Source organism: Manis pentadactyla, chromosome 7, assembly GCF_030020395.1.
Source record: "Manis pentadactyla isolate mManPen7 chromosome 7, mManPen7.hap1, whole genome shotgun sequence".
NCBI lineage: Eukaryota > Metazoa > Chordata > Mammalia > Pholidota > Manidae > Manis > Manis pentadactyla.
The window spans coordinates 129,777,928-129,790,818 of record NC_080025.1 but is presented as its reverse complement, the minus strand read 5'-3'; the positions used below and the strand labels follow the sequence as shown (position 1 = coordinate 129,790,818).

Here is a 12,891-nt window from a genome sequence, read left to right as displayed (position 1 = left end):
GGCTCTGATGGAGGTGGCAGTGGTGGGGGCTGGGGTCAAGGGAGACATGTGGGGAGGGGAGTGGTAACCGGGACAGGTGCTGAGGCCCAGGGATCTGAGAGAAGTGGGCTCCCATCTGGGTCCCCCCAGAGCCCTGCACTCAGCATCCTTTCCAAACCTATTGACCCTTTTTTCACTTAGGATGGTCTGGTGAGAGATTTCATGTCTGTCTAGAGAGGGAATTTCCATTCCTTTTTCCATTTCTCTTCTTGCTAAGGAAAGGACACAGAATCACCTTATCATGGAGTGTAAGTCAGCGCTGGCACGGGGAGCTTCAGAGCTTGGAGGTCTCCTGCTGACTCTTCAGTCACCTGTCCCATGGAGGCTCCTCAGGGGCCAGGAGAAGTGAAGGCCCCCTCCCCAAAGGGTTGACTTGCTCACTGGATCAGCCTCAGTGGCATGGGCCAGTGCCTGAGCTCACAAAGCACGTCCTCCTCCAGCTCTCCTTACTGTAAGGGAGGAGATAGGTTCGAGGAGTATGGTTTAGGCCCACTTAACAGGTGAGTGGCCACGTTCTCTGCAGGCAGGCTGTGGAATTTGACCTTAGCAGGCTCTCCTGAGACACCCCACAGTTTAAGTTTAGGCTGCTAAAAAGCCAATTTAAACAAAGATGCAGAGTTTCAAGAGAGAAAGGCCAGTGCCAGCCTCTTGTTTTCCAGTAAACACCACCCCAGGTGTTGTTGTCATCACCATTATGTGTTTCTGTTGCAAAGGTCATTTGTGGAAGCCTCCCAGTATGGACGATGGCCCACATTCTGTGAAGCCTAAAACAGTTCTTTCTCACTTCTGGATTTAGCCTGAGATGAAACTTGGTGATCTCTCTTGCCTCATCATGTTATTTCCTGAAGCATTATTTAACAGATGGGGAAACTGAGGCACCAAGGATGAAGGGCATAGACTTAGCAGGACTGTGGCTAGTCACGATGATGGTTCCTGACACCTTGGTGGTCAGGGAGAGGAGGCTTTTAAGGGTGACTTTGACTGACATGACAACCAGTGTGAGTTAAGAACACCTGGCCCCTTCCCCTAATCGTGAGAAGAGAGGGGCTTCTTGGAAGGGAAGAGCTCATTTGGGGGAAGAACCACGTGACGTGGCTTTGCTTACTGGTGCCAGGCTGGGAGCCCAGGCCGAGAATGGCAAGGTTAATGGGCTTGTGAGAATGGGCTGCTGTTCCAGATGAAAACCAGCCAGCTAAGCAAATCTTCAAATTTCTTTGCCCCAGGCCACATGCATGAGATAGGGCTGCATGGAATGATGACTGTCCCCAGCATGTGGTGGGCCCCCAACCCCTTCTCTGTTGTCCTCCCAGCAATAGTGACAATTAGTGCTCCCTTTGCCACACTTATGGGGTGTCTTGAGCACCTCTTCATGATGTTTCTCCATGTCTGTACACCCAGAGGCAGGTGGGAATCTTTGGAAGACTGGGAGCCAGCCCCGCTGGGCAGGGCATTCCTCACGGCCTGGGCCAAGGACTGGGAAAGGAGAGAGTGACTGCACTGATGCCAAGACCAGCTGGGGCATCTGACCCCCAAGTTCCTGCCCAGCCTGTTTCTTTAAGAGAGAAGCTGGAAAGAAGTTTATGATTCTGCCCCCCCAGCTCAGGCTGCTATTGAGACTGTTGTGTTTTTAAAGCCTCACAGCCAGACTTGGAGTAAAGAAAGTCACTGCTTAGTGACTCCCCCACCCAGAGCAGTGCCTGGAATATAAAAGGCTGCTTGCTGTAATAATAGAGTTCCATCTTGGGCTGCCTGGCCCCGCTGAAGCTGTGCTGGGAACAGCAGACTTGGCCGTGGAGAGGTGGCTCTGCACCCTGGGAGGGCTTCCTCAAAGCCAAGGATGGGAGGCCTGGGGGAGCGGAAACCCTATATGGGCCCCTCAGGGCTCCAGCAAGCGCCTAATCTCTGAATGGGGGTGGCTCAGATTTACCCTCCTGCAGAGGTTTCTTCCAGGCTGCTTCTGAAGGCTCTGTCCATGGTAGTACGTTCCCCTGGCCCCCTTTCATAAACTGGGAAGAAAGGATTAAGGGAGCCCTGAGCAGCTGAGTGTGGTGCTGAATCTCCCGGGTGCTGGGCTGGTTGCCTGGCAGTGCAGTAACTCCAGGTCTGCACCTCTTTACTCCCTCTTCCCCATCCTCTATGCCCTTCTCCAGCCCTGTGCGCAACCAGTATGTCACGTTGCTCAGTGCTTATTGCTCAAAAGAACAGAAGCAGAAGCAGAGGGAGAGCGGACTAGAGGAACTGACCCCTGGGCTCCTGACCTGCCCCGGCTGTTGCCTTCTGGCTCCGTGCTGGGTTATGGCCAGGTCGACCCTGTTGAGTCCCCTACTTGCACAGAAGACTGTCCAGTGACAGTGCTGTGACCTTCTCTGGGGAGGACACTTGTTTTGACTTGATTTTCCCCTTAGCGGGAGCGAAGGGTTGTGCTGTGACACCCACACCCTCAGGTTTCTTTCCTTCTATGAATGTGACACTCAGGTCTGAGGTTGCAACAACCATGGGGGATGGCAGTGAAGACAAGACTTGGCAGTGAAGCACAGAGGGGGCTGCATGCCCATGTGGCCTTCAGAGGGCAGCCAGCTGCAGGACTAGATCAGAGATGTTACATGTAAATGTAATTCTCCAGAAAAAGAAACGAAATAACAATTCATGGCCCCCACTTCTAGAAACCAAGACTTTAAAGCAAGAAATGCAGATGGGAAAAAATGCTGGATACTCACTGAGGATGGTCTTCTGAATGCCTAGATTATGAATTGGAGTAGGAATCTAAGAAAGGCATTTGTCTGTTTTGCTAATTTGGATCAAAGGATGTCTAGTGTTTCTTGGATGAAATAGGAAGGAGATCTGTGCTGCGTCCCCAGTCTGCTCATGCCCTCAGCTGCACACAGGTATTGCCTCCCTAGTCCCCAAACTTCCTAAGGGCCACCAAGGAACACGGAGATTTTCCCACCCTGTATACATTGGCGTGGTCATCTTGCCCCTGCGGGCTTGGCAACTTGCAGTCTGGCGTCAGGAACAAGGAGGGGCTGGGGACACCTAAAGAGGACTTGCTCTAGGGGCAGCCTGATGTACTATAAGCTTCAGAGCCCTGGTGGCACCCAGCCTCAGGTGTGAATCTTGCCTCTGATATGCGGCGTGCTGGCTGTGTTACTACCCGGGCCAACCCAGCCTTTCAGAGCCCTGTCCCAGTAATGGTTTATTTCTTGTCTGATGTGGATGTCCCTGGTTGGTGGGAAGGCCCTTCCATCCCAAGGTTCCACCATCCCGTAGGGATGCAGAATCCTCTTTATCCAGCTGGTGAAAGGATCTGTAGAGGGGCCATTACATGTTCCTCACCTGCTTTGGTGTAGAGGGTTACCATGACCCTCCTTCACTACTCATACAGTCACCCCTGGACGCCATGTGGAGATGCAGAGGCCGGGAAAGGGAGGCTGTGGCTGGGGACCACCTCTTACCAACAACTTTACACCAACAGCTGTGTGGATGGGGAAGCCACATTGTGGGTGCCTAGCTGGCTCCCTGCCCCCCGGGCTTACCTGTACAAGAGGTGAATCACCCACAGTGCAGCACTGCAGGGGGAAATAACGAGGTTCCTGGCTGCTAATAAGAGCTGGGAGGTGGGGCTCTGCAGAGCTTGCCAGTGACTAGAGATGATCTCAAGGAAGCACAGCTAGAGGGTCCTTAGGAGACCCTCAACTGCTGCAGGGCAGGGGTACTGTTTTCTGCCTCCATACCACTTGGACCCAGCCCGGAGCTCCTCACGTTGTGTGAGCTCACTCAACATTCATTGGCCAAATGAATGGAGGCGTGCCGACTTCTAGCAACTGTGTCTCCTGTGTTGTCTCAGTTTCCTTCACTGCAATTTTGTTTAGGCCCAGCTCTTTCTCCTCAGCAAGGTCTGTGCTGATTTCCTCTGCTAAACAGGGTGATGGTTCTCAAAGTCTCATTTGTGGACACAAGGCAACTTGCTATGATATTCCAGCTGGTGGGCTAGTGACTGTCATAGTAACTCATGTATGAAAGATGTACTTTCCTTGATGCATGTGGAGTCATGATTTAAGTGGACACAACTGAATATTCTAAGCAATTCTAAGCCCTGGTTTAGAGCAGGGTAGAGCCAGTGTTGTGAGTTCTGTCCCTGTGTGAACTAGGTGGTCCAGCACCAAGATTTACTTTGTAGGTATTGACATCTCATATACTCTGCTGTGAAATAGTCATTCACTTATCCATCATTCATTCATCTATACATATATTCATCCATTCATTCAGGTGTCCCCAAACATCGGTTACATGCTTACTGTACATCAGGCTCTGCTGAAAACCAGAATAGTGGTGAAAACCACACAATTTCTGACCTCTAGGAGCTTGTATTTTAGGGAAGGGACAGCATCTTTGGGCAAATGCAACAAAGTTTGTAAAACACAGGACTCTGGTGGGCACTGGTTCCTATAGTAATGTAACATAGGGCATCCTAGACCAATGCCAGGGTCACAGGTGGCTTCATGTGAAGAATGAAGCCCTAGGTGAGGGGCCCTGGGAGCAGGCATCCTAGGCACTGTAAACCACCCTGCAGGGGACACAGAGGCATGGACCTGTGGAGAACAGCCCGAGAGAGCTGCCAGCACAGCCCTCAGGCAAAAGTCTAGCAGCCAGGGAAGCACTGTGTTTGATTATGAAAGTCAGTGCACACACACACACACACACTCACACACACACCTTCACACACACCCAGTCTCACCTGTGGTAAAGCCTCACTCTTTGCAAAATTCTAGTTTATATCTCTGGGCAGCGGACACAGATCTCTTTGGCATGCTACCTTCCTCCTGTGCAGGAAGAGTCTGTCAGAGAGGGTGTGGTGTGACACTTTACTCTTTTAGCCAGAAGCCTGGCTTCTTTTGAGTATGGGTGAAGAGTCTTTCACCAGAACATACACTGGCTTATGCCAAAGGAGAATCTTTGGCTCATGTAACTGGAAAGCGCAAGCATAGAGCTAAGGTCGGCACCCCTCATCTACTTGTATGTGATGTCCCCAGACCTGGGGCCCAGGCTTCCAACCTCTGGCTCCATTCTGCTCTCCTTAGTCCTTCGGCTTCATTCTCTTCAGCACCCCCACCCCACCTCCTTCCCCTGTGGTTACGAGAGGGTGCCTGCAGTTCTCGGGCCTGCACCTCTCCCAAAGTCTGTTGCTTTCGGAGATTCTGATCCCACCAGGCACCATCCCTGAACCAATCATTGTGAGTCCCCCCACCCCATCCGCCCACAATGCCTCCCACTTTGTGCTGATGGTTTGGGCCCAGGTGATGTTACTTCCTAGAACCAGGGATGGAGTTGATTCCCCCAGAAGCTTTGGGCTGAGTGAGGGTAAAGGCGTGGATCCCCAGAGGATAAATAAATGGTAGCAAAACAGCAGATGTCCTCTATTTCTATCTTTAACAGTGTCTTTCAAAATTTTTTTGACCATGATTGTATTAGTCAGGGTTCTCCAGAGAAACAGAAATAATAGGAGATATCTATCTATTGAGAGATTTATGTTTTTTGAGGAATTGAGTCACGCAATTATGGAGGCTCCCAGTCCAAAGTCTGCAGGGTCGGCTACAGGCTAGAGACTCAGAGGAGAGTCCTTGCTGCAGGCCAAATCCAAAGGCAGGCTGTGGGCACAGTTCCCTTGGGCTTAGGGGAGGTCAGTCTTTTGCTCTATTCAGTCTTTGACTGATTGGATGGCTACTCACATTATAAGAGAGGAGTCTGGTTTACTCAAAGTCCACTGATTTAAATGTTAATCTCATTTAAAACACCCTCACAGAGACATCTAGAAAAATATCTGGGCTCTGTGGCCCAGCCAATTTGACATACAATTAACCACCACAATGACCAACAGTAAAAATAAGTTTGCATCAAACTCAATACACACACAGGTATGGCTGGAACAGAAGTCTCACTAAGTTGTGCTTGTCCTTCCTAAACATGACATACTCTTATTTTTCTCTTCTATTTAATTTCATAAAAAAAAACATGTGAGTCGCTCAGTTGGTGGATTGATGGATGGTGACTTGTCTCTCGACACGCTATCCTAAAAGGCATTCTCTGAATGTTCTGTTATCTCATAGCAAAGACCCTAGGGATTAGGACTCCGTCCAGAGGGTCGGGGATGGCACAGTGGGAAGCTGAGGGAGACCCGCAGAGTTTTCCAGGTCCCAGCAAGACTGTATGTGACCTCAGCCAGGACCTGTACCTGCTCACACTGCAGTTTCCTTATCAGTAGAGGTAAATGTACAAACACCTCTCCTACCCAGGGTTGTCATGAACAATAAAATAAGAACAAGGTAATGTACATGAAAACACTTTGTAAACTCGAAGGTAATTTTGTGAGGTAATTGCTATTTTAAACTACTCTATAATAACTTTCTTCTCTACCACTCAGGAGCCTGAGAGGATGGTGCTATTTCATGAAAATTAGTTTGAGCTCTTCAGCACTTGCCACTTAAAACAAAGACAGCCCCAATTTCTTTAATCAAAATGATGATCAGCTTCTAAAAATGAGTCCCATCTCCCCTGAGATCACTCAGAATTAAATTCTGATTTCAAAGAAGGGAAAACTGGAGTGTGTTTGGGTTGGATTCAGAGCCTTCATTTCTCTTGCCTTCTCACCACTTTCCCCTCTGCAGAGCTCAGTGAGTCCTTGGGCGATCTCGGGGTGACTCAGGGACATTGCACGGCTTTAAGAATCAGAGTTGGGCTGAATACTACTTCCAATACTTTGTTTTAAAACCAGCGAATTGATTTCTGAGCAAGGAATGGTGGGGAGGACCTGGAGTCAGGATGAGGGTTTCCTAGGTTGGGGTCACCCTGGCATCCATTCCTAGGATGGAAGCCCTGGCATGGGAACCATGCTGGAAGTCCATCCTTTCCGAAACAGAGCAGCCTAGGGCAGCCCCAGGGTGGGGTGGAGGGGCTGGCAGCTCTGCCCACCTGGGGGTCTGGAGCTGGGGTGGGAACTGCTCTTGGGTCACCCCTGCAGTGGTGCCCAGTAGGGTGTCTGGTGAGGGAGGCTGGAGCCCCCATCCCTGCTTGTTCCCTTTCTCTTCCACTTCTCTGTTATTTGTTTCCTAATCAGTCCCTTCCGTGGTATGTAAAATGAGAGGCTGGTTATTCCCATCACACATTATTGTTTTCTGTGGGTTCCCCCCCTTGCAGGCGCGGTAATTTCACCATTCCCAGATGAGGGTGATAAGTATTTGAGATGCATAACTGTGTCTCATTTCAGTGCCTAATAGAAGATGGAGAATGAGCCCTGGCACCTTTCTGCTCAGTAAATTCATAATTACAGGCTTCCTCGTCTCGCCTCTTGCAAACTAGAGAACTGTTGATTGGCTTGGGGTCTGTGAGTGTGTACAGTAAGAGGCGGGTGTGGCAGATACACTTACCCCGTGCCTGCAGGGTCTCATACAGGGACTGCCCAAAGTTCCCTGCAGAGGGTTGCTGGCTGAGCCCTGACCTGCCTCTGCCTGTCTGGAATGAGGATGACCAGCCCTCCTCCAATTTGTTATTGGCGGCGATGTCCCGAGAGCTGCACTAGCCAGCAGAGCATAGGGCACCCAAAGAGCAGGCTCCTCCAGACCCAGGGTGGGGAGCAGATGCCGAGTGGGTTCAGATAAAGTTAGGAGACAGGCCTCGGGGAGTGGGAAGGGCACTGGCCTGGGAGTCCAGAGACCCAAGAGTAATGCCCTCCCCACCTTGAATTCACCATGTGACCTGCATGTCATTTAACTTCCCTGGATCACAGCTTCCCTGTCTTTTAAGTCATGGATTGGGAGTCATTAAACTGGATTATCTTCTTCCAATCAAAAACTTCTGGATTCTTCTCTGATCCTGGATTTGCACAGACAATTCAATATGAATCGTCCTGACTTCTCATCACTCTAATTGAGATGGTGCCTTTAGGTACTATCCTAATCTTTTTCATCTTATTTCAATCTTATCAACAACTATTTAATAAGCACTTACTTTGGGCCAGGCCAAGGCCTGTGCCAGGCACTTTCCAGCCATGAACACTTTTAGAGGTATGCAGTGGTGCCTGACTGATAGCCATTACCTGTCAGGTTACGCTTGTGGCTCCCAGGGGCTTTGCTTCCTCCTACAGAGCTCATGGGGCAGTAATGTTGGGTGATATCCTGGGATTTCTCTGTTTGGGGACTTGTGTGAATTAAAAAGGGCTTCCACATGCTCTGTATTCTGGACACTGAAATTGTGCATTTCAGGGAAGAGCACAGTTTTGCAGTGATACAAACCTAGATTTCAACCCCAATTATGCCACTTATTAGCACCATGCCCTTGCAGAACTAAAGCTGCCCCACCTGAAAGTGGGTAAAACAGTCCTGACCCCAGCAAACTGTCATATGATCAGGTGGGCTAATCTGTGTGCAAGCATTGGACCTGGGTTACAGTAATTTGTCCAGGTACTGGTATTCTTTTCATCCACCCCCTCTTTTCTCCAGTCAGAAAACAGTGCTTGAGTCTCTGCTATGTATGTCAGGCATGAGCCTGGTGCTGTGGGCTCACTAGTGAGCAGGGCAGGCCCTCCCTGCCCTCAGGGAGCCCACAGCCCTCAGCTCCAAACGCAGTTCTTTCTGCAAAGGCCAAATCCACGGAAATGTGAGGGCCTGTGCTCTTTTCCTTTAAGTTTCTTTCTCAGCACCATGCATCTTAGTCTCAACCTGGCAGGGGCACCGTGACGAGGCTTATGGCCTCTCTTCCCTGCCCTGCCTTCTACCGACTCTCATGAACCGTGTGCTCAGGAGACTCCTGGTGTACTCACTGTTTGACACGCCCTCACTTTTCTAGGCTGGTCCCTCCCCAGGGGGCCCTTCCCTTCCAGCTCTGCATGGGCTCAGCAGGTTCCTGGCTCGGCCTGGAGGCCACCGCCTCGCCGAGGCCCCCACAGCCTTCGCTTTGCTCCTCACCCGAGTTAGAGCTCATCCCTGCCTCCATCCTCCCTCACAGCACTTTTCCCCACCTGAGTAATTTAGCTTTGGGTGGCATCTGCCTGACCTGAGTCCGAGTCCTCGGAGGGCCCAATCTGGCCTCAGATGTTCCCGGATCCCACGGCATCTCGCACATCTTCTGTGTGTGCCCTGAGCAAACGTGTGCCAAGTGGGGGAATGAATGGTGGCCCTTGACTTGCAGGAATGTTGTTAGTTGTAGGGAGCACCGTCTGCTGAGTCTTCCCCCTCTGACGTTTACTTGAGAAGACCTGTGGTTTCACTGGGATTTGATGTCAAGTCTGTTTTCCTCTTTCTCCTCCTGGTTTCCATCTAACCTTGCATTCTCCCTGCTAGGGGCTTTCTTGTCGCTCAGTGGTCTACTTCTTCCCATCACCCCATTTTTGAGGCATTTCGGGTGAATGAGAGAAATTCCACAGAGCCGCGCGAGGCCCTCAAATATGACGTAGGACGTTCCTTCCCTAATTTCGCCCGAACTAGAAGAAATTCACAGCTGTCCTCTGGAAACACACACAGAAAACATCTTGAATAGAAATGAATGAGGTCATTAGGATGGAAAGCTATTTGATCCACGGGGAGTTATTTATTTATTTATTTACTTGACCACTTCTTAAAGCATTTGTTTTCTCCCTTTAATGAAAACCTCTCAGAGGAGGTCCCACTATGGGAGGCAGCCAAGATCTGCCTCATTAAAATGACAGCAGGGCTCAGAGCTGGGCAGTGTACCCAGAGGACCTGTTTGCTACCACGGTGTGAAGGGATCCAGGCCATGGGTTTTAATTTGGCCTCGTGCCCTGTCCAGCAATGGGAGGCACAAGGAGAAGCTTCCCCTGTCGTCGGTGCAGTCTTGGGGCCAGGGCTGTCATCCATAGTCCCCAAGAAGGAGCTGTTTAAAATACTCAGCTGCATATAAACAGTAACTGTGTCTATAACCATCTATGCCAGCCCCAGGTAAGCTGGTTTAGCAGCTAAGAATGAGAAACTGCTATGGGCTTGCATGGTCTGGGTGTGATTCCACGTCTAGAGCTTTTAGCTGTGCAAGTTACATAACTTCCCTAAGCTGTAAAGTGATGATAGTGATACTACTTACTTTGGAGGTCTGCGAGTCAGGGTCCCAGCAGGAAACAGCACATCCAAATTAGGTCATTTGTGCAAAGATTAATCAAAGAGGTCTTCACAAAGGTGTGGCTCTTAGGAGGCAGTGTGGTATTGGGGGATAGGAACAGTGAGGTCCCGTTATCTTGTCTAGAACCACATGGGGGTGGGCAGGAGGTGGCACATGGAGCCTGGACACAGAGAGGTGGCGTGGAGAGGCCTGCCGGGAGCCCTGCGACCTGTGGGTGAGTGTGGCACCCAGTGCAGGCAGCACACCTCTGCTCCCCTGTCCTCTCCCCCTCCCACCAGCCCTCTGCAGATGCTCCCACTGGCTGCACCTGACGAGGCCCAAAGGTATGGTCCACACAGGTCAGCTTCCCGAGTGCCGAGAAGGGCAGGGAGTGGATTTGAGGGGCGGTGAGGATACCCAACACTGAAGGGTTTCTCGGGTGAAATGAGACAGTCTCTGGAAGGTGCTGGACAGTGACTGACACAGAGTCAGGCATTCGGCAGGCAATGGCTGCTCACCATCATCGTTATTATTGTCACTGTCCTCATTGTTACCATCACTATTATTTTTGCTATTATCAGTTCTGAAGTGCTCTCCATCCCCTGCTGCCACCAGCTCTGGCTGTCCCACACACCCATGGGGGCTGCGTCCCTTGGCCTCCAGCTTTCCCAGGGAAATTCTGTTCTAGAAGGTGCGGAATGCTTTGCGGGTCCAGCCAGATAAGATATGGGGTGAGGCTAAACCGCTCCTCTGGCGTCCAGTGTCACATGTTTCCTCTTCCCACAGGGAGCCCTCACTCCTGAGTCCTGGGCCTCTGAGGAGACTCCTGTGCCGAGTGCTACCGTGCCGTGAGGACCCATCTCTGAAATGAAAGCCATGCCTTGGAACTGGACTTGTCTGCTGTCCCATCTCCTGATGGTAGGGGTGGGCTCCTCCACTCTGCTCCCCCGACAGCCGCTCCCGCTGTCCCAGAAGCGGTCTTTTGTCACATTCCGTGGAGAGCCTGCCGAGGGCTTCAACCACCTGGTGGTGGACGAAAGGACCGGGCACATTTACCTGGGGGCCGTCAACCGGATCTATAAGCTCTCCAGTGACCTGAAGGTCTTGGTGACCCACCAGACAGGGCCAGACGAGGACAACCCCAAGTGCTACCCGCCCCGCATCGTCCAGACATGCCACGAGCCCCTGACCACCACCAACAATGTCAACAAGATGCTCCTGATTGACTATAAGGAGAACAGGCTGATTGCCTGTGGGAGCCTCTACCAGGGTATCTGCAAGCTCCTGAGGTTGGAGGACCTCTTCAAGCTCGGGGAGCCCTTTCACAAGAAGGAACACTACCTGTCGGGGGTCAACGAGAGTGGCTCGGTCTTTGGAGTGATTGTCTCCTACAGCAACCTGGACGACAAGCTCTTCATTGCCACGGCAGTGGACGGGAAGCCGGAGTATTTCCCTACCATCTCGAGCCGGAAGCTGACTAAGAACTCAGAGGCAGACGGCATGTTCGCTTATGTCTTCCATGATGAGTTTGTGGCCTCGATGATTAAGATCCCTTCAGACACCTTCACTGTCATCCCTGACTTTGACATCTACTATGTCTATGGCTTCAGCAGTGGCAACTTTGTTTACTTTTTGACCCTCCAGCCTGAGATGGTGTCACCCCCAGGCTCCACTACAAAGGAACAGGTTTATACGTCCAAGCTCGTGAGGCTTTGCAAGGAGGACACTGCCTTCAATTCCTATGTGGAGGTGCCCATTGGCTGTGAGCGCAGCGGGGTGGAGTACCGCTTGCTGCAGGCTGCCTACCTGTCCAAGGCTGGGGCCGTGCTCGCCCGGACCCTCGGAGTACGTCCTGAGGACGACCTCCTCTTCACTGTCTTCTCCAAGGGCCAGAAGCGGAAAATGAAATCCCTGGATGAGTCGGCCCTGTGTATCTTCATCTTGAAGCAGATCAATGACCGCATTAAGGAGCGTCTGCAGTCCTGCTACCGGGGCGAGGGCACGCTGGACCTGGCCTGGCTCAAGGTGAAGGACATTCCCTGCAGCAGCGCGGTGAGTCGGGGAGGGCCTGCGGGCATGGCGTGGAGGGAGGACCCCAGCCCGAGGCCTCTGTGGGGTGTGGATCACCTGTCCCATTTCAAGGATGTCTGATTTCACTGGACTCAGATCATCACCAGCAGAGCATGCTGTGACTATGACCCTGGGTCAGAGCTGGAGCTAACACACAGAGTTCCTACCAGGGCACTTTTCTCTATTCCATATTGGCTCACTGGTTACGGGAGGGAGTGCTAGGAATAGGCGGGAATGGGGTGGGCAGGTGCCGTAAGCACCAGGCATTGCTGAGGGCTAGATCGTCACGCGCTGCATCCTGCTGCTTCCCACAAGGCCTGCGAATCACTCCTAGTAGATAAAACTACTTAGGGGAGTGAAGGGGCCTTAGAATAGAACCATTTCTGGGATAATGGAGCCAATCATTCCACATTTGGGATAGGTCTAGAACTTCAGGAGATTTACGTTTTTTAGCCCCTTGTGTACCTTTAGGAAATGGCAAAATGAGAACAGAAGAAATAGGGTGAGAGTCCAGGGCACATAGAGGGGCAAGCAGAGCTTGCTTAGGGGAGTGTATTTATGAGGCGTTTTTTGTGTGCTCAGTGCCACGGCAAAGCCACCTCCCAGCCAGGCAGCAGCCAGGAACAGCACTGGGTGACAGGAATACTGAAGGAGACCAGAGGGAGGGAGAGGGAAGGGTCG

The 12,891-nt window shown here is 51.5% G+C and overlaps 1 protein-coding gene across 2 annotated transcripts in view; it reads left to right on the top strand.

Moving 5' to 3' along the window:
- The window catches only part of PLXNA4 (plexin A4), a 441,960-nt gene that overhangs the window by 60,090 nt on the left and 368,979 nt on the right, over positions 1–12,891 (top strand). For both annotated transcript variants that reach the window (XM_057504773.1, XM_036905591.2), the window contains exon 2: positions 10,927–12,192. In XM_057504773.1, the coding sequence (XP_057360756.1) occupies positions 11,008–12,192 (1,185 nt within the window). In that variant the 5' untranslated portion in view covers positions 10,927–11,007. The remainder of the gene's footprint in view (positions 1–10,926; positions 12,193–12,891) is intronic.